General features: G+C 33.6%; 1 protein-coding gene across 5 annotated transcripts in view; it reads left to right on the forward strand.

Annotated features, from left to right (window-relative positions):
- The first annotated feature begins 435 nt into the window (after nucleotides 1-435).
- LOC131683361 (cytospin-A-like) overlaps nucleotides 436-23,335 on the forward strand; it is a 258,651-nt gene continuing 235,751 nt past the window's right edge. Inside the window, exon 1 of one of the 5 annotated variants that reach the window (XR_009304514.1) lies at nucleotides 436-551. Coding sequence is in view for 4 of the 5 variants with exons in the window: in XM_058965273.1 (XP_058821256.1) it covers nucleotides 543-551 (9 nt within the window). In the remaining variant the exon portion in view is untranslated. The remainder of the gene's footprint in view (nucleotides 552-23,335) is intronic. The other 4 variants (XM_058965273.1, XM_058965272.1, XM_058965285.1 and 1 more) reach the window with 4 other exon arrangements.

Consider the following 23,335-nt stretch of genomic DNA (forward strand, 5'->3'; position numbering starts at 1 on the left):
ACCAACTGTCAAAATTTTCTTTGAAAGGATAAATTCCGAACAAACCGTTACTCGCTAATCACAGAACTTGATAGTAAACAAAAGAGAAAAGTTATCTCTTCCGTTAACTGCTATGAACTGTGTTTAGCCAGTAACGGTTTGTGCGTAATTTTCTTTCAAAGGGAATTTTGACAGTTGGCTTTTAAGCCGTAATCATATGTTTATCGAGAAACTTACTTTTCCTCCATAAGCTATTTCTCTCTACTTATCTTGGGCTATAAAAGCACTATTTTCATTTAGTATATATAACTCATCATGAAATAGTCATTTTTGGTCAAAAATAGTTTTCCTGACATTTTTTGTGCATCCTAAACTTTTAAATATTTTTACAGACATTTGTAAAAAAGTATCTGGCATCTCTGATTTAGTTAGAGAAAACCGAGAAAAGCAAAATTTAAAAGTAGATCAGAAAAGTGTGGTGTTCGCTGTTTTTTTTCTTTATTGCACTGTTCCAATCCGATGTATATTCTGTGCAAAACGTACGAAAACGGTGTACTGCAGGAATGATTACGGTAAAGTTAATAATATCCGCATTCTAATTTATGCTGCGTATACAATTGTTCGACATATACTTTTATGGACGATATTGAATCCAACCCGCAAATTGCGCTAAATGTTTTCGTAATTTAATTTTGGGTAGACGCCGGGATAGCGGCGCATAGCGACAAAATGAAGTTTTTTATGAATCTATTATCAAAAATAAAAGGTATAAGTGTGTGTGATATATTGTGCAATTTGAAGTATGAAATACGACTAGATAGCATTTTCGATGCTGCAAATGAAAATTATGCAAATTACGTTTGCTCTCGTCTGGGAAAGTGACACGAAAATTTTATTTTGCGGCAGCTCCTTGGAATTTCTCGAAAAGGTTGAATTTCATGGTTAAGGCGTTGTTATATACAAGGGCTTATAAACAAGCTGAAGAATGTGAAATCGAATAGTGCATAAGTGAATTAGTACGCGAATTGCACAAACGACACTCAATTTATAATTTTTTTACGAAGAGTAAAGTGCGCCGCGGTAACATTTTTTTCTAATTGTCTTATCTTTGTAATTAACATGAACAAGCTTTGTGGACAACAAAACAACAGTTCAATCCTGGACTAGAATTTGCATATATCGACGCGTATTTGCCGTAACACAACTATCCAAAACCGTTGCGAAGGTGTTAACTTGTGGTTCAAACACATTATGCTGATTCCACCAGAGATGCCAGGTACTTTTTTCAAATGTCTGCAATAATAATTTTAAAAGTCTGGGAAGTACAAAAAATGACAGGAAAGCTAGTGTAACCAAAAGCCTTTATATTCAAAAATCTGCAAATATCTGCAACAAAACATAAAAATCTGCAAATATCTGCAACCAAACTAGAAAATCTGCAAATATCTGCGTCATCCAAAAAATCTGCAGCTTAAAATAAAAGTCTGCGAATTTGCAGACTTGTCTGCATATCTGGCATCTCTGGATTCCACCTGTACTGGCGCTGCCATAGCATTGATTGAAAGCTCCACATCGAATGATCCAAAGGTAAAACCGATGTATTTGCATATAATATATTATAAATGTTTACATTGGAGTAGACGTTGTGCATCGCTTGCGAAATATTGGCCCGACAATTAAGTGTTATAGCTAGAAAAACAGAGCTTGATTCCACAATGTACACAAAATTTGATTTTATCAGCCTTCCTTTTCTATTTTATACTTTCGATTTTGTCAGGTTTTTGACCCGATTTTGTCAGTCTCATATGAAAATCTGTTTGTAATTTTATAGAGCGCGGTAACCTGTTGGTACAGATTTTTAATCAGGTCAAGGAAGCTGTATTGTTTGGTAAGCTCTAGCAAACGAATTAAGTCAAATTCGAGAAAATCCTTTCTTGGGCATAAGCAAAATCTGCAAAAATATTAAATTTGGTGTTATAAGGTTACGTCTAGGAGTCAAAGAAAAATATTTTTAAGGCCAAAGTTATAGAAAGAAAAAATATGTCCCAAATTTGGCAATATCCCGCGTTTTCTCGGCGGGGTGATAAAACGGCCCAGTTAAGCTCAGCCGGAAATGAACCGTAATTCTGGCTGGTCCCAATTCGTATTCCGGCTCCAGTGACAACCGATCCTAGTTAGAATCGGTTGTGTCACTGGAGCCGGAATACGAACTGGAACCAGCCAGAATTTCAGTTCAGTATATTCTTATGATTTTCGAAGGTGCAGTATCCTCAGTGTACGCACGACATGCACTCCATAGGAGAAGAAGATGGATGGACGAGGAAGGGTATGAAAGGTTGGTTGAACGTACACTGAGGATACTGCACCTTCGAAAATCATAAGAATATACTAAGTATACTAAGTCTTTGATTTTTCGCCACAAGGTTTTCTTGTGAATATCATAGTCAGGGATGCCAACGGTACCGATAAACTACATTTTTTTCGGTATATTTACATTTGCACAAGCCGTACAGCCCGCTACAGCGATGCATCACTACAGCTCTTGCCAGAACGGTAGCCTAACCGAGTACATTTTCCCGTACAGCAGTAGAATACATTTTTGTTTTGCTGCTGTACTCCGACTGCTCGGTGAGAGTGTGGCGTAGTAAAGTTTGTTCTCTCGCTTTGCACATTTTTCTCTGCATAGTCAAAGGGAGAGGCCCGCACAGGAAAGCGTTGATGCCGGCCGTGGCGTAAATGAGCCTCATTCATTGTTGTCATTTTTGAATAAAAATATTAAAAAGATTGAAAATATTAAAAAATGTAAAATAAGGAAAGAGAAGCTGTACCGCTCGCGTCTGGTGGCTGTACTGGGGACAGTAGTTTTTTGTCATGTTACTGCTTTGCACACAGGCAGCCGTACAGCGCTGGGCGTCCTGCACAAGCGAATGACAGCAGCATCGAGAGAGAAATGAGAATGTAGGCAGAAAAATTACAGCCGCAGAAAAGGTAGGCATTTTGCATCCTTGATCATAGTTATAAACTATGAATGACAGTTTTTGCACCCAAAGAGCCAACTGTGGATATCATACTGCGAATGCATACTTTACATAAAGTTCCACGTATAAAAACGATACTACTGCAGCATAAATATCTTATGTAGTTCGTATGAATATCATTTTTATGAATAATGAAATTCGGAGCATCTTCTTCTAAATTTCATCAATTTTGTGAATGAAATAAAAGAGATAATTTGCCACTCATTAAAAAAAGAGAATTGATTTCAGTATTTAATGCGTGTCACTGGATTTTAATCTTATCAATTATAATTAAATCACCCTATACTATCAACACTCCAATCAGAATATGACTGATAGCCTCGAAAATCTGATCGCTGGTCCATCAAATTACAGAGGTTGTTTCCACTTCACACTCTAAAAATTAAAATGAAATATTCCACCTGAATAACTTGCATTGCAGATATGTTGACATTTGTTTAAAAAAATACCTTCAATTACTTGCAACGCCCTAGCCAGAATCGGACGGTCTGCCAGCAAATTATCCGCAGACGCAACTTTCTTCTACAGCGTACATTTTGTTTATTCTTCATACGTTTATATTATGATTTTCTTCATATAAGATGCAGCTTTGAATTTCATTGTACCCACGCACCATGGGTCGCAAAACGTTTTTTTTTTGCGAAAATCCAGAACTTATAATCCGTTAGTACTAGACCTTCAGTGTCTTTGGAACAAATTCTCTACAATAAGTGCCCTTCATTTTAGGGAAATCGAAATTAGGGTGGTCCTCTCGATTTTTGAAAAAAAAAAAATTTCTCCCGAATGAAAAAATATAGGAGAATATGACCTTCCAAAGAAATGTAGAGAAATCAATTTTGAGTTACTTTGCTGAAAACGCTGAAACTCTATCTTCAACAGTTGTTATTTTACAGCGTTTTCCCTTGTTCCGTTTAGGGGGGCTCTTAAAAATTCAGTTTTTTTAATATAACATCTTTGAAATTGATTTCTCGTGAATGTTGTCTTTGAACAAAAGTTAGCTCTTTCAAATGCGCACATTTCTTCTTCAGAGACCAACTCATTAATTGTTATATAAACAGAGTTATTGACGATTTTATGATCAAAATTGGAATTTTCTAAGCTAAATAACTCCGAAGGTGGCAAAAAGTGGCAATCAATGTTATGACCATCTGACAGTACTTTAAAAATACTACAAAATAAGGGGTACATGGTTTGTCTCCTAGCGACTCTTCATGTGAAATGTTTGCTTATGAATTACCTCTGTTATAGAGAAGGTATGCGGTATTCATCTAAATTCGTACTTAAAATATATATTAATCATAGTCGCCGTTCTTATATACACACATCTGGATCTCCGATGCAAATCAAATTTAATGGTGCTCTCGGAAGATGTTATTCTAAACTTGTTTCGTGGAGTGAAATTGTACATAATATATGTGATTTTTGGACTACGGTTTATAAAATGAATGTTTGGAGTATTTGCATGGCATACGTTTTATTCGCATGGCAAAAAAGAAATTATTATCAACATATTACAATTTATTGAAAGCTCGGGTTTATGGTAAAGGAAGCACCCTTTGTTTAGCATTAATGATTTATTTGTCTTTTATTAATTATATTACCTCCCCTGTTTCAGTTCACTGTAATTTGCCCTAAAAATTTCCCAAAAAACCATTTCTTGCCTTCGCAATTTAATAAAAAATTCCACGTGAATGTACGTTGGGGAACAAGCTGTCCAGCTCTCATTTAAAAGTATGTTTTATTATTATCAAACGGATAGATTGACAGCCTCCTCCTTCGGAGTTATTTTCCATACACGACAAAAAAAAACTTTATCAATGACATCAATATAAATTGCTTATTTTCGGAAGTTATTCGAGCTGTCAACTGTGGCTACTTTTTTGCTTTTAACAATGAGTACTTCCAATCCATTTTACAATAGCTCGATGAGGTTATGCCAATGGGTATATTGATGCTAATAATGGATCCTTTATAAATTACTTCAAGCGAGATAACCTACAAATTAAAAACGGCAGTTTAGACTTCTAAGGATGGTGCAAATATGCGATAATTCAACAATTTCGACTGCTCTAGAAGATTCAGGGATCTGTCAAGTGACAGTTTTTATGTTGATTTTAGGCTTTAAGATAGAGATTCTATCAGGATTCAGGGAAATAGTGTAAAACTGGTGCTGTATAATTTTTTTTTAAATTCAGATTTTTTTTCATTCTGGGACGATTTTTCCACAAGAAATAATAGGTAAAAGATAACCAGGTTGACGTACAAGCTCTTTACTCATTAAGTGGGTTATTCCATTTTTATTCAAAATGGGCAGTTTTCTACGCATTAAAAGCTACTTTATTTTATCAGTGTAAAAATTGTTGAAACGCAGAGAAAAAATATTACCACTGAAAAAATCAATATCTTAGTTTTTTAAACTAATTAGTTGGTCTCCAAAAAAAAATAGACACTTATCAGAACAAAATTTCAATTTTTTTGGAAAATCGACTTCAAAAGTATTTTATTGAAACACTGTTTTTTTTAAAGTCAGGCCAAACCAATTAAAAGAAAACGCCGTAAAATAAAAGCTTCTATCGATAGTTTAGGAATTGTCAACAAAGTTACTCAAACATGATTATTTTTTAATTTTCAGTAGGGCTTTATACTTCTATTGTTATTGTTCAGGAGAAATCATTTTCATTCCAAAAATGAAGGAGACTACCCTGTTTTTACATCGAAATGAAGCGCACTTTTTGCGATGATATTCTTTTGTAGACAGTGAATATCTAGCACTTACGGGATATAAGAACTGGATTTCCAACAAAAAATCGATTTTTGGCCCATGGAACAGAGGTAGCTTATAAGCAATCATTTCACATGAAGAGTCGCCAGGAGACAAACCATGTACCCCTTATTTTGTAGTATTTTTAAAGTACTATCAGATGGTCATAACATTGATTGCCACTTTTTGCCACCTTCGGAGTTATTCAGCTTCGAAAATGTCCAATTTTGAACATAAAATCGTCAATAACTCTGTTTATATAAAAGTTAATGAGTTGGACTCTGAAGAAGAAATGTGCGAATTTGAAGGAGCTAACTTTTGTTCGAAGACGACATTCACGAGAAATCAACTTCAAAGATATATTAAAAAAACTGAATTTTCAAGAGTCACCCTAAGCGGAACAAGTGACATTGCTGTAAAATAACAACCGTTGAAGATAGAGTTTCGACGTTTTCAGCAGTTACTCAAAATTGATTTCTCTACATTTCTTTGGAAGGTCATATCCTTCTATCTTTTTTCATTCAGGAGATATTTTTTTTATTTCAAAAATTGAGAGGGCCACCCTAATTTTGTTTTGCCTAAAATGAAAGGCGCTTATTATAGAGAATTTGTTACAAAGACACTGAAAGTCTAGTACTAACGGTTTATAAGTTCTGGATTTTCGAACAAAAAAATCGATTTGTGGCCCATGGTGCCACGTATGAAACGTATACGTTTACCGCATACAATTTATAATGCGAGTAAATGAAGTTTATTAACATGTTATGAAAAACATACAACTATAAAATGTTTGAAATATGAGAGTCGACTGATTCATAAGATTCGATTTATGATATATATGATATATATAAGTGCAGTATCCTCAGTGTACAGATACTTCATACAAAGACTAGCGAAGTGTCAAAAATTGCAGCCAAACGAGCATGATGGTTTTCAGAGAGGAAGCACAAGAGGAATCCCATGCAAAGCTTATAGACTTTTCTACGGCTCATGTACGTACACGTCACATGACACAAATACTACATCACAAGCTCTGGTGGAAAATTATATATATATATATATATATATATATATATATATATATATATATATATATATATATATATATATATATATATATATATATATATATATATATATATATATATATATATATATATATATATATATATATATATATATATATATATATATATATTAGACTGCCCAGAAAAATAATGAATTTTTGAAAACTCAATCGGCCCACCCCTGAGTCGATTCCTAGTCCCACCAGGAGTACTTGCTCCAAATTTGAAGCAAATCGGACAAGTCTAGCTACCGGACCAACGTGCTTGATTTTTGTATGGGATTTTTCGACATTTTACATAGAGAAAACCCACTTGCTCACATTTTCGCCGCTAGGTGGCACTCTATACATCAGATTATCACCAAAAGTGAAACTTAAGAAGATAATTTTATTATCTACAACTTTGTTGAAGACTACAAAGCGATCCGACTCCAATAGGAAAAGTTATTAAACTTTTAACGAAGTGATGTCTGAGTCAGTTTTGCATGGGGCCTAGCAGTGCATGATAGTGTATCAGTATTAGGTTCTAACAAACTAAACATTTTTATGGAATAATGATTAGATTTAGCTGAATAGTATGTTCGGATGAATTGTAGTACATAATACGAGTTATGTTTTGGTTAGAAAATTGTAGTTCCACACCTGACCGCATAGATGGCGCCAACATTAACTTTTCAACGAAGAGAGATAGAAATTAGGTGTCTTCTACAAAGTTGTAGAACAAGAATATTGCAGTAATTCTTCCAAACATCTCGATATTCTATCTCTCTCCGTTGAAAAGTTAGTGTTGGCGCCATCTATGCGGTCACAGATTGAACTAAAAGTTTCTAACCAAAACATAACTCGTATTATGTACTGCAATTCTTCCGAACATACTGTTCAGCTAAATCTAACCTTTAATCCACAAAAATGTTTAGTTTGTTAGAACCTAGTACTGATACACTATCATGCACTGCTAGGCCCCATGCAAAACTGACTCAGACATCACTTCGTTAAAAGTTTAATAACTTTTCCTATTGGAGTCGGATCGCTTTGTAGTCTTCAACAAAGTTGTAGATAATAAAATTATCTTCTTAAGTTTCACTTTTGGTGATAATCTGATGTATACAGTGCCACCTAGTGGCGAAAATGTGAGCAAGTGGGTTTTCTCCATGTAAATTGTCCAAAAATCCCATACAAACTTCAAGCACGTTGGTCCGGTAGCTAGACTTGTCCGATTTGCTTCAAATTTGGAGCAAGTACTCCTGGTGGGACTAGGAATCGACTCAGGGGTGGGCCGATTGAGTTTTCAAAAATTCATTATTTTTCTGGGCAGTCTAATATATATATATATATATATATATATATATATATATATATATATATATATATATATATATATATATATATATATATATATATATATATATATATATATATATATATATATATATATATATATATATATATATATATATATATATATATATATATATATATATATATATATATATATATATATATATATATATATATATATATATATATATATATATATATATATATATATATATATATATATATATATATATATATATATATATATATATATATATATATATATATATATATATATATATATATATATATATATATATATATATATATATATATATATATATATATATATATATATATATATATATATATATATATATATATATATATATATATATATATATATATATATATATATATATATATATATATATATATATATATATATATATATATATATATATATATATATATATATATATATATATATATATATATATATATATATATATATATATATATATATATATATATATATATATATATATATATATATATATATATATATATATATATATATATATATATATATATATATATATATATATATATATATATATATATATATATATATATATATATATATATATATATATATATATATATATATATATATATATATACAGGGTGTTTGGTTCATGAGTAATAATCTCTCGAGGGGTGATTTACTGTCATATTTGGAGCAAACAATCGTTCTACACATACCATCAAATTTCAACCGTTACAGAGTTATTGAATTTTTGTGTTAAAAGCTTGTTTATCTTAAAACACCTCCAACTCAAAAAGTATACCTCGTATATTAAATCTTTTATTGCCATTGGAAAGGTGAGAAAATTTTCTATTGAGTAATGTTCTCATATCTTTCAGGTAATTAGTTTTAATTACCTTTTAGATGTAAAGTAGTCAAAAGTTAGTGTTTTTGATGAGATTTTTGTTAATTTTCTCAAAATAATTAATTATGATTATAGCAATGTCCATTATCCAAAAGTTGGGTTTGAGGACAATTCATAATTTGTTCTTCAACATAATATTCCTATCTTTTCTCGTTTCCTTGTAATTTGACTTCTAAACTTTTCCTGTATTTGACGCAAGTTCTTAAAAGACACTAATCTAAAAAAATATGCTTTGTATCGCTATTATCAGGGCTTCATTGGAAAGCTGAGAAAATTTCCTTTTGATGTATGTACAGATATCTTTTAGTTAAGTGTACTACATGACTTTTTACTAGTAAAATAACTCAAAATTTGCGTTCTTTGGTGATTTTTGTAATTATTCTAATTATTAATCAACTAAATTTATCGTCACTTTTGTTCATTTGGTGCCCCTTAATGTTCTCTACAACTTATTATTTGACACTTTATCCCTATCGCTTTTCATTTCGCTGCAATTTAATAGTTAACACAGGATGGCCTCATCACAAATGCAGTGGGTTCGAAATCGTAGTTTTTGCATATGAAACGAGAAGATAAAAATGATTTTGATTCGAAACTAAAAGAGATAATTGAATGGAGTCAAAGGAAGAATTGTAGAACCTGCTGAGATGCATTAATTCCATGATAATAATGGTAAAGTTTATTATTTACTATTTTAAGAAAATAACTAAAATGCTAATAATAACACTTAACTGAACGGTATTAATACATTTTTCTCTGCAAAGTTTTCCTGGCTTTCGAATAAAAATAAGAAAAGGTACAATAAGTGCCATACATTTTCAATGAGAGCTAGTATTAGTGAATATGAGATAAAAATATCCAAGTTCAATAACCCAAACACATGAAAACAAGACAAGATAAGTGTATCAATTCAAAGAACAATTTATACAACTTTTCAAGTCTAACAATTTGAATTATTAAAATAGTGATGTTAACTATTAAGATTTTCGCGAAGTGAACGAAAAATCGATCAAAATTGTTAAATTTTAAATAAATTACTGTGAAAAGATTACTTAACCTCATTAGCTGAAATATTTGAGGATATTTTTCAATGGAAAATTTTGTCACCTATCCAATGGATCTAAAATATTTGAAAAACAAAGTAAATTTTTTGAGTCAGAGCTATTTTAAGACAACTAAGTTTTTAACACAAAAAGTTCAATAACTTAGTAACGGTTGAGATTTCATGGTATGTGGAGAACGATTTTTTTCTCCAAATATGATAGCCAATCATCCCTCGAGAGGTTTAGCTTCCGGTGCACCATCCATACACGAAAACACATGAAACAACGTGGTTCCACGCGGCGACACCGATCACACGGCAACGGCGACCATCGAGCCAGCAAATAGGACAATTCTGCTGATGCTTCAATAATCACCTAGCAACCAGACGGCGATCGCGGCGCGAGTCAGAAATGCTGACTAGATAGATTAATCCATTAAATAGTAGGGAAAATCAATTTAGCTTTTAGTCTTAACCTGAATGTGATTGTAATCGTTCATAGAAGTGAAATAAATATTTTTTTATGCTTCCAAGTAAATCCGAAGCATTACTGGCGCAGTCAATAGAGATTTTTTTGTGGATTATTAACAGGAACTTAGTGTAATTTTCATCAGTGAGAAGTGTCAGCCTAGACTACGGCTGAGTGAGTGCCACCATTATTGAAAATAAACCTAAAATTCTGTACAAGAACAAGTGTGACACATTTATCGAGAATCACAACCCGGGAAACCACTGGTGAGCGGACATCACACAGTTTGCGGTTATCGAGTCACAGGAGTCTCCACGAAAGGACCTAGAAGAATAACCAATCATCAATCACCAGGGACTCCGGAAGATGTTAAAAACATTACTTCTGTAAGTACTACTGCTTGAATAATAATACTAGAAATCATAGCGAGCGCTGTTCATCGCGAACTAGTAGCTCACTTTGATCACACAATAAACACTACTAATTCAGAGGCCGGCGCCCCCACCAGCGGTAAGCAAAAGCCTGAAATATCACAGTAGGTAAACTAACATAAAAACAGGAAAAACTTAACGCAAAACAGAAGCGCGACAAGAAATTCCAATCAAATAGGAATATAGAAGAACAGATTGAAATGAGTCAGGACGAGTTTCGAGCGCATATCGCGCAGCTCACTGAAAATCAAAACAAATTAATCGCGGAGTTGGCAGCCATCAAACAGCGCCCTCCGGTCGATCCGTTTAAGTATTACAAAACACCGGATCCAATAAAAAATTTAAGCAATTTCTCCGGTAATAGAAGAGAAACGCTTGCCTGGATACAGGAGGCAGAAGAAGCCTTAGACCTCTTTATTGAGTGCAAAGATGAACCTATTTTTGCACAACTAGTAAAAGCTGTCAAAAGCAAAATTATCGGGGAAGCAAAAGAAATCCTCATAGCAGCAGGAAACCCGGCTAGCTGGCATGACATAAAAGATGTACTGCTAAATTCATGCGGCGATAAACGAGACCTTACGTCTCATATTCAGTCGTTGTTTTACATAACGCAAGGCAGAAAAACCTTGACAGAATATTTTAACAAAATAAAGCAGATTGACACTGCAATTAAGAGCACCGCAAATTCTATGAGCGAATTCAGCGGGGCCACAAAGCAAATAAATTCTTTTAGGGACCATTCATAAATTACGTAACGCTTTTAGGGGGGGGGGAGGGGGTACAAGTTGTAACATAGGGGGGAGGGGGTGTTAACTAGATCGTTACGTAACATGTTTTGATCGAAGAAAAAAAATTTTTTTTTTTGGAATTTGTTACGTAACAGGGGAGGGGGGGATGGAAAAATTTGTGACAATTTGTTACATAGGGGGAGGGGGAGTCAATTTTGGGCATTTTTTGCGTTACGTAATTTATGAATGGTCCCTTATCGGCATGATGAGCACGACGAGGTATATTGACGGCCTAAGTGAGTCTCTCTCGATGATAGTCAGGAGCCATAGACCCGAATCATTAGAGGAAGCGTACACTTGTGCGACACAATATTCGAACGCTGCTTATCGGCAGAAATTAGAACGCAATAATACCAGATCAAAGCTTTCAAACAACGGAACTTCGGGACAATCATCAAATGAAAACAATAAAAACTTTGCTAAGCCAAATTATTCAAATCCTGGAAGCTCTGGGAATTCAACTAAATTCAAGAATAAAACCCCATCTGGAAACTTTAGGAATAGAAATTCGGACGACGACGTATCTATGAGAACACATAGATCAAAAATCCAAATAAACAATCATGAACCAGAAACAGAGGGTAACACTTCTCCACCAGACCCAGCAAACATTAACGACGACTCGATAATGGACTCTGACGACGATGATTGTTTCATCTCAGACGAATTAAATTTTCATCTGGAACTAGGCGAAAAATTAAAAACCTATTTTATACCTTATTTGACTATTAGCACTTCTAAAGGTAATATGAAATTCTTGGTCGATACGGGAGCTAACAAAAACTACATTTCTCCCAAACACGTTAAAATAGAAAATTGCAAAACCGAATCTGGAATAAAAGTAACAAATATCCGAGGAATTCACGAAATTAAGAAATCAGCTTCTATGGACATCTTTCAGATAAAGAAAAACGTTAAGTTCTTTATATTCGATTTCCACGATTTTTTCGACGGCCTGATAGGCTACGAAACACTTCGTGATTTAAATGCAAAACTTGACATCGCGAAAAACACACTCAAAGTAGGAAGAAAAAGTTTCCAATTGAACAAAAAATTTCCAGGGAGCCATACAATAAATTTAAACGACCAAACGCACCAATTCATTCAAATTAAAGTTAAGAATAAAGGTAGTAGCAATACGGAAAAACAACAAACACAACGTTACAGAAATTAATCTAAACGAAATGGATCTTGAAAATGAGTATATTACACTGAAAAAAATCACTCCTTCAAAAATAGAAGCAATTAATTACGATTTCAGGAAAGACCACATGAACATGGAAGAGGAAAAAGCCTTGAAACAAATCATAAATGAATACCGCGGCATTCTATACGATGAGAACCAAAAACTAACGTTTACACATAAAATTAAACATAAAATTCGGACGGCAGATGATATTCCAGTTCATACAAAATCTTACAAATACCCACAGATTTTTGAAGAAGAAGTTCAGAAGCAAGTTCGCAAAATGTTGAACTATGGCGTCATCAAGGAATCCAACTCTCCATACATATCTGCTGTATGGATTGTCCCAAAAAAAAAGCAGACGCATCAGGGCAAAAGAAATTTCGGTTAGTTATCGATTATAGAAAACTCAATGAGAAAACTATAAACGATAAATACCCCATCCCAGAAATAACCGACATCCTCGATAAACTCGGGAGAGCCTGTTATTTCTCCACAGTTGATTTAGTATCTGGATTCCATCAGATTCAACTCTCTGATGAAGACACAGAAAAAACGGCATTTTCAATAAACTCTGGAAAATATGAATTTACCAGAATGCCATTCGGACTGAAAAATGCCCCTGGTACGTTCCAAAAAGTGATGGATTGTATACTTAGAGAATTTGTCGGAATATGCTGTTTTGTCTACATGGATGATATCATTATATTCGCGAGCTCACTCCAAGAGCACAAATATCATCGTCGGTAATTTTTTTCAAAAACTGAAAGAAGCAAACTTGAAAATTCAACTAGATAAATGTGAATTCTTTAGAAAAGAGGTTCAATTTCTTGGACATACCGTAACTGAAGAAGGCGTAAAACCAAACAGCGACAAAATCGAAGCGATAAAGTCATGGCCCATTCCAAAATCAGAAAAAGAAATGCGACAATTTTTAGGAATACTGGGTTATTATAGGCGCTTCATTAAAGATTTTGCTAAAGTAGTTAAACCTCTCACATCTCTTTTAAGAAAAGATTCCGATTTCACAATTACTCCGGAAATTTCTGCCTGCTTCGAAAAATGCAAACAAATCGTCATGTTAGATCCCATATAAATCTACCCCGACTTTACCAAAGAATTTATATTGACAACCGATGCAAGCGACTATGCTATCGGAGCCGTTTTGTCACAAGGACCATTGGGTAAAGATAGACCAGTAGCCTACGCATCTAGGACATTGAACAGAACTGAAGAACGTTACTCCACTACAGAAAAAGAACTCTTGGCTATAGTGTGGGCAGTAAAGCATTTTAGACCATACCTTTACGGCAGACAATTCAAACTTTATACAGACCATCAACCACTTACTTACAGTATGACTAACACAAACAATAAAATTATTAGATGGAAGTTAGATTTAGAAGAGTTTGACTACCAAATAATATATAAACCAGGCAAACAAAACGCAGTAGCAGATGCACTGTCTAGAATAAAACCGACCGAACTAAATAATAATGAAAATACAGAAGAAGATTCATCAGACGAAAGCAGTGACGGTATCCCGAGCAAACGAAAAGCCCATAATACCTCCATGCTCATGGGGTTTGACATGGGTGTTTGAAATGGGTTCAACCCATGAAAACACCATCACCATGGTCCGGTGGATCCCATATAAAATACCATACGTTGGTATATTTATGGGTTACTAAGACCATTTTATGGTGTCTTGATGGTTGTGAATTTTGGCACGGACCATGTTTATGGTCTTTTCAAGGGGCTATGCGGTGTTTGAACCCATGAGTATTTGCTCGGGATGACTGTTCACTCAGCCGACACGAGTGACGACTATTTCATCCCATGCACCGAGAAACCCACCAATATGTTTAGAACCCAAATTATACTAAGAATATCGAGAGAGCAAACAAAAATTTTCGAAGAAATTTTTCCGAGATACCACCGCCACATAATATGCCAACAAGATTTCGTAGAACAAGATATAATAAATATTTTCAAAGAACTTCTGAACCCAAAAGGAGTAAACTGTTTAAAAATCCCCGTCTCATTGATTCAGCTTATACAGGAAACGTACAGAAAACATTTTTCGGAAAGCAATATTTATAAGATTCTCATTTCAGAAACCCTACTAGAAGATGTGCGACTAGACGAAGAACAGGACGCAATCGTGAGGCAAACACACGAAGCAGCCCACAGGGGGATGGAAGAAAACAAGCAACAAATTATACAAAATTATTTCTTTCCAGGAATTGACAGAAAACTAAAAATCTTTGTGAACTCTTGTAATATTTGCAAGAAAAGTAAATACGATAGAACTCCTCCAAAATTAATCAGAAAAAGCTCTTTTGGGAAAACTTTGATAGAGTTCACATCGATATATTTTTCATGAAAGGAAATAAATGGCTAACCATTGTAGACTCCTTTTCTAAATTTGCTAACACGATATTACTCACATCTAGAACGATTGTTGATTTAAAAAACGCGATTACTGAACATTTGGCAATTCGGACGACCAAATACGATTATTTGCGATCAAGAACCATATTTCATTTCTATAGATTTTGTCGGCTTTCTCAACGAACTCGGAATCGAAATACATCACGCGAGTAACTCGAATGCAAATGGAACAGTCGAAAGATCCCATTCTACATTAATCGAATTGTACCGGACAATGCAATTCAAATATAAAAATCATCCAATTAAAGATCAAATCAATATATTAACAGATATTTATAACAACACATTTCACTCGGTAATTAAAAACAAACCACGCGACGTAATATTTAACACCGCTAATACCACTAATACAGAATAAATAACACAAAACGCCAATAAACTGCACACCGTCATAAAAAACGAACTAACGAAGCGTAAAGAAGCATATGAAAAACAACATCAACATAAAGAAGAACCTAAAGAACTACCAACTAATGACAAAAACTTCATTAAAATAACCCAAAGAAAAACAAAAGATAAAGACCCGTATAAAATTTCAACAGTTAAAGAAAATAACCTACTGACGTATAAAGACATCAACGACATAAAAATACATAAAAACCGAATAAAATATTAAACAAACCAACAACTTCTAAACAAGTCAGTATTTTCATTTCAGATTGTTAATCGTCAAACTCATAAACGCGACCACATTTAATGGCATTGCACACAATAATGGCATGGTAGCTATAAAATTGGATAAAGTTAGAGTGAAAATAGGATATGAGAGAATAGTTCACGAAGTAAATTTAAATTCAATTGAAAGCAACCTAAATTACATAGAAAAAGTTACCAAAAATTACAAAATATCAGACCATCTAGAAGAAACATTAGCAGAAAAGATAAAAATTGCAAACGAAAAGCTACATAATTTGTATCACAGAAGACAAAAACGTGCATTAATAGATGTTCTAGGAACTACAATAAAATACATAGCTGGTATCCCAGATAGTAAAGATTTAGAAATGATTCAAAACAGCCTTCAAACCTTAGAAAGCAATGAGAACAAAATTATTCAAAACCAAAACAAGCAAATTATAATTAACGAATTACTAAAAGACAGAAACAATCAAATAACCTCTACATTGAAAAAAATAAATTGGCAGTTAGCAGCAAACCACAATTATACGCACAAAACAATAGTAGATTTGGAATTTGTTAACCTCATATTTAATTCTGATCTAATTATAAAAATATTAGAAGATATAGCAGAACAAATCTCATTTTCCAGAACAATCCTGTTAAACAAAAACATATTATCATCAGAAGAAAAATTGTATATTTTCAACAATCTTAGAAGGCAGAAGTTAAATCTGAAAGTAGTAGATGAAATTTTTCAATATACCACAACTAGTGTATCTTTCGCTAAGAAACAAATTCTAATCCTGGTCAAAATCCCTCAACTAGACGAAAACCAATACGATCTGATCAGCCTGGAGACAGTCAACATAAACGGAACAACAGTTAACACTAACATTCAACTTGTAGCCAAACATCTCAACAAAATTTACGCCTAATCAGCCACGTGTACCATCTGCGAAAACACAAAACCAGTACAAGACGATTGCATCTTCAATCTGCTAACACACCAAACACCAAAATGTCACCTCATCAGAAGACAACAACCAACGCGAGTTAAAGAAATCAAAAGAGGCATTATTCTTGTAGATACGAACGAAAGCATCCTTATTAGAGATTCTTGCGGCGACCAGCGGATCATATCCGAGCCAACCATCATAGAAACCAATAACTGCACAGTGAACTTCCTAAACTATACTTTTTCCAATGACCCACTCAAAATCTTCAACGAAGAATATCTTGTCCCGATTTATGGGAAAACGTTACAAATTATCAACTCATCAATAGAAACTAACGATGTACAACAATTGCATCTGCAAAATTTGGAAAAAAATTGGAACAGTTCAATTATCACTGCACAACACCCAACGAACCGTTGGCTATGGAGCATTAGCTCTCGTGTTTCTATTAACATTTTATATCTCTTTTATATGTTTCGTATACTGGAAAAGTCTCTACAGTACGAAACAGTGGACTAACCAGAGCGACGGAGACCATACCAGCCACATAGAAATAAGCATAACCAAGGAGGAGAAACACCAAGAACTCTGGAACAGTTTAGAAACCACGTCGTCGAACAAGAAAAAACCCTTGCAGCTACCAAGATTTGCTCTCGCTAAAAGTCAGCCGAGGACGTCTGACACTTGTAGGCGAGAGACGTTACAAAGTACCCTGCCCAGAAACGACGCTGAAGCATCAGTTTAGCTTCCGGTGCACCATCCATACACGAAAACACATGAAACAACGTGGTTCCACGCGGCGACATCGATCACACGGCAACGGCGACCATCGAGCCAGCAAATAGGACAATTCTGCTGAGGCTTCAATAATCACCTAGCAACCAGACGGCGAACGCGGCGTGGGTCAGAAATGCTGACTAGATAGATTAATCCTTTAAATAGTAGGGAAAATCAATTTAGCTTTTAGTCTTAACCTGAATGTGATTGTAATCGTTCATAGAAGTGAAATAAATATTTTTTTATGCTTCCAAGTAAATCCGAAGCATTACCTATATATATATATATATATATATATATATATATATATATATATATATATATATATATATATATATATATATATATATATATATATATATATATATATATATATATATATATATATATATATATATATATATATATATATATATATATATATATATATATATATATATATATATATATATATATATATATATATATATATATATATATATATATATATATATATATATATATATATATATATATATATATATATATATATATATATATATATATATATATATATATATATATATATATATATATATATATATATATATATATATATATATATATATATATATATATATATATATATATATATATATATATATATATATATATATATATATATTTATACATGCGAAATTTACCAATATGGTGTTGACCCCAAGGCGATGGTAGGATGACAGCCTCTGAGCCTCCAAAACGCTCATGGGAAGCCGGGTGCGCGGTCGAAGGTGTGACCATAAAGCACTGCACGCACTGTCAAATCCAACGGTGAGGCGGTAGGTGTACAGTTAATGCACATAGGTTGCAGAAATAGGTTGTTGAGACAGCCCGATTGCACATTGATAAATAACAAATAACAATAATTTGCAATCGTAAAATAATCGGTCGGAGGGTCTAGAACAACTTTTCATTTTTGTTTGAAGCTTAGGTTTTGCAAGGATCCCTCTCGCAGGTTGATGGGAATCTGAACCGAACACGAAAAATTAAGTTCAGATTCACGGTCAGCGTGGGATTGCTCTAGAACACACGCGAATTTGCGAAAGGCACGCGGTTTTGATATAGAATTTATACACGCGAAATTACATACACGTTAGCACACGCGACGTACTAACGCACACGCGATCGAACACGTTAACGTACAAATGCTCGAGTCGTTCGCAATGATACACGCGATCGCAAAGTTCCTTAGCCCGCACATACCTGAACCGTCCAATGAATATCACATTTACGGCCCGCTACAATTGGCCTAAGGCAGTGTTTTAGTGGGCGCCATTGCCTGTCTCGTCTGCAGTTGTGTTGTGTTACTCTGACGGGGCGCCATTCTGAGAACCTAGCTCTATAGCTCCAGTAGGACAACTCTAAAAAAAATAAAAAAATCACTTAGGTTTTACAAGGTAGTTTTAGTATTATTTGAATGTCTATAGTACTACATACTGGCAAAAATGTGATTTACATTTTTGCCACTAGATAGTAGGGTAAGGTGGGGCAAATCCGACCTAGTAAATGGCTTTACTGTAAAATGCTCATTTTACATCGAATCAAGTCATTTTATATGCCAAGTTAAAGGTTAGACTTCTGGGCAACTCTCTATGTATGACGTTTTATTCATATCTTGGGAAAGTTTTGAAATACAAGAATTTTACGAAAATGTTCATTTTTGCTGTTTTTAAAAATGATAGGGTAAACCCGACCGCCTATTTTTTTGGTTGATTTAGTACAAATATTACCCAAATTTTATGGTTTATCAATGATAAATCAATGAATGTTATGTTATTGAATTGAAACATGAAGAAAATAGATTTCATTGTCAATCTTGGAATGTCAAAATCATGAGCAGTAGCACGTAAAGATATTCCCATTTGCATCGGTCGTATTGCTCGACGTATACTATATTCATCGCTTTTTTGTATCTTTTGTTTGTAATTATGAACCATTGTGCAAAAAAAATAAATAATAACAATAAAAAGATATTTCAATTTGATAGATAAAAATTTTCTTAGCAAAAAAGCGGTCGGATTTACCCCACTATTTAGAGGTCGGATTTGCCCCACCGCGTAATTTTTAATTACGATGCAATTAAAAATTTTTTTGAAAAAAGTTGAACTAAATTGATTTATGCACTTTGCAGAACTTTAATCAAAGAACTTAAATCCACTTAAATTGTTTATGCAATCACTTTAACAATCAGAAATATCCTGTAGTCAATGATGCACCAAAAACAAATCAAAAGTTGTAAAAACACACTTATTGTCGTTTGAGTATCTCAATGTAGAGCAATAAAATGCTGTCATGCCCCCAATATGATTATTTTCGATGGTCTACACGACAACATTGATATTAGTTCGCGTAGTGCTTCCGATTTTCGATAACAGAGGGGGATCGGGTTTACATTCAAATAATACTAGAATTGAGAATCTGATGAAAAATTTCATTGTCTACAACTTTGTAGAACTATATAAAATGATATAAAATCATTATTCATGATATAAAATTATTAACATTTCATTAGTTTTTATATTTGCCCGGGACCTACTGGTTAAACAGTCGATTTGCAAGGACGTTGGGTTTAATTGAACAGTGTATTCAGATGAATTTTAGTGTTCACAAAGTCCCATTTTAAGGGGAAAAATTATATTTTCATATTCCGTCGGTTTTTGGGCTTAATGATATTTTATGGAAGTGTAGAGAAATGTTAACCAGACTTATTCGATACTCTTACCTTTTAACCCAATCAGCTATAACTTTTGATTAAGGCGAGATTTGCTCACAAAAACAAGTAAGGCTCATTAATGTGATTATTGCCTTTAATTTGAGTATTAACAGTTACAAGGATCAGCTCTAGAACTGAAGTTATTGCAATTAGTCTGATTGGATTCCGATGGAATAGTGCTGCCAGACAGTTTGCGGTGACGTCGGAAAATGATTTTTTCATATATCTACGTTATGGTGCAATATTATTGAAAACTGATAAAACTTAGCAATTTAGACTGTAGTTGGTTACGTTTTCTACGTCGTTGGACTATTGGAATTATTCTAGGAGCATTAGAAGGTAAAAATTGACCAGCTTCTAGCACTGCCATGGAAGCACCAATCTTTATGAAAATAGGCTTTTCGTGTTTCTTGAAACCCTACATGCACTAGAAAAAAATTGGGCATGAAAGGGTTAAAGATGTCAATTAAAATAGTGAACAGATTTTTTTTCTATCACGTGTTCGTGTTTTTTTACAATATTTTTTTCATTCTATGGGATGTCTTGTAATCTAGAATTATCATCCTTCCTGATCAGATCCTGCCTGGTGCAATACAATTGGCTTAAATTCAAAACATTCTATTTGAATGAACTTATTTAGACAATTCAACTCATTGTAACAACTGGCGGATTTTATTGCAATTTTTGATTGAAAATCCCGTTAGTCCTTTTTAATATTAAAAGAAAGAGAGAAAGAAACTTTGAGTTTTAAGTATGTTTGATAACTTTTGGGCAGATTCCATTCATCAGAATGTATGAAAGTAGGATTTCGCTTGCACGCAAATCGCATTTTATTCCCAAAAGAAACACATTTCACAAAGTTTTAGGAACAGGCCTCAAAACCAAGTTTCAAAATTTCTTTTAAAGGGTTATATTTGTTGAGGTCGGCCAAAAAATCAGGTTCTTAAGAATGTTACCTCAAATTTTAATAGAGATCAGAGTAGTGGACCCAAAGTTATAGCGTTTTTCATCTTGCTCCCTTATGAAGGTGTTGCTTATACTTGAAACATTAAACGCGACTATCTCGAAATCATGTTTCCCAAAAGCGTCTTAGTCGGAAAAGTTTTCAACCGATCTCAATTTTTTTTTTTTGACTTGTTTGTAATTTAACTGCCGTGTCCTTGAACGATGCCATTTTTCGTCGAAATTTTCATATTATTGTTATGAATTTTTTAATATTTTTTTTTCAGGTGAAAATAGTGATTTTTTTTGGAAAAATCGTCCCCGTTTCCAAAAAGAAGAATTTTTTTAATCGATCGTTCAAGGACACCACAGGTACATACACTAATAATTTTTGTTTAGTTCGATAGTTTCTGTTGAGCTGTTGGACTGGAATCGTGGTCACGGCAAACCTCTTTGAAAAAAACGCGCTTTACGGAAATTGCTATAGCTTCGACAATTATTATTTTTTTATTTTCTCAAGTGGATTTTGCAAATTGGACATTGTACTACGCTAAACGTATAACAAGTATTTCATAAAAATATGGCTACATACCTTCATAAAAATTCAAACTTTTCCCTTTTTTCGCGCATCTCAACATTTATAACCCCTTAAGAAGAAATTCCGGAAGCGTTACTCACAGAACACGGATCACAACAATAAACGAACAAGAAAGCATCGCGCTGAACCATATATTGAGGAAATTCTCCTAGTAATTTTGGTTTGTTTACTGAAGTTTACTGTATAGGCAACATTTATTTAGTTTGAGAACCGCCCAAAATCTCGCGCGGATTTGGCGCGTTTATATTTTGTCGTCTTTCGTAACAACCCTGCGATGTGGTCGTTAAAAGATTCGATGTGGCGAAACGTAGAGCAGATATTTCGAAAAACTTGAACCGCAAAAAAAATTCTATAAGGGATAAACGATTTTTAATTAGAAAAAATTGGGAAAATCGAGTAATTAATGTTATAAGTAACTTGTTACTTATCGGAAGTCGGTTCCGACAGCATAAAGTAACAAGTTACTTTACGTTTGTCCGGACATGCCATAGACTCAGGTGATTCGCATTTCTAATGCCAAAATATCTTGACTCCTACGGTAGCAGACAAAAGGTTAAGTCGCCGGTAAATTCTAAGCTTGCTCAAATGACTCTTCTACGCTTTTCTAAACTTTCTCCCTTCACTTCCTTGCTCTCCCTTGAGTACTATGGCTCTTAATATTGAAAAATATACTTCACCTTCCAGTCCCTGCTATTTAAATGCCGTAATAACAGTTGACCTTTTATCGGAATATTGGAAAGATTGTAAATTTTGTCTACGAGTCCAAATTCAACATTTTAAATTCAAATGGCTGTTGTTTCGAGTGGGAAAAATCGAACTCAGACCTGGACGTAAAAGCCTTATAACAGCAGCTAAGCGCAGGGACAATGGAATTATTGTATGGGGTATTATATGTCCACTAGAAGTACTGGAAATTTGATCTTCATTGATGGAATGGTGGATCAGAATGTGTATTTTAATATGAATATCTTAAAATAAATTTTAAACCAAAGCTTCCGTAAAATGGTACTTTTACTAAGAAATGGTGGATATCGGAAATTCGGTCAGGAGAAGAACCCATAGCATAAAGCGCGCAAAAAACGTTTAGAGTAAATTTATAATTGTTTAAATGTTATGGATTCTCTAATGCGGTCACCGTTTTTTAACTGATAGGAAAATATATGGGAGTATTTGGACAAAAAGTGCGAAACTATCCGGATTATAAT

Source organism: Topomyia yanbarensis, chromosome 2 (genome assembly GCF_030247195.1).
Source record: "Topomyia yanbarensis strain Yona2022 chromosome 2, ASM3024719v1, whole genome shotgun sequence".
Classification (NCBI taxonomy): Eukaryota; Metazoa; Arthropoda; class Insecta; order Diptera; family Culicidae; genus Topomyia; species Topomyia yanbarensis.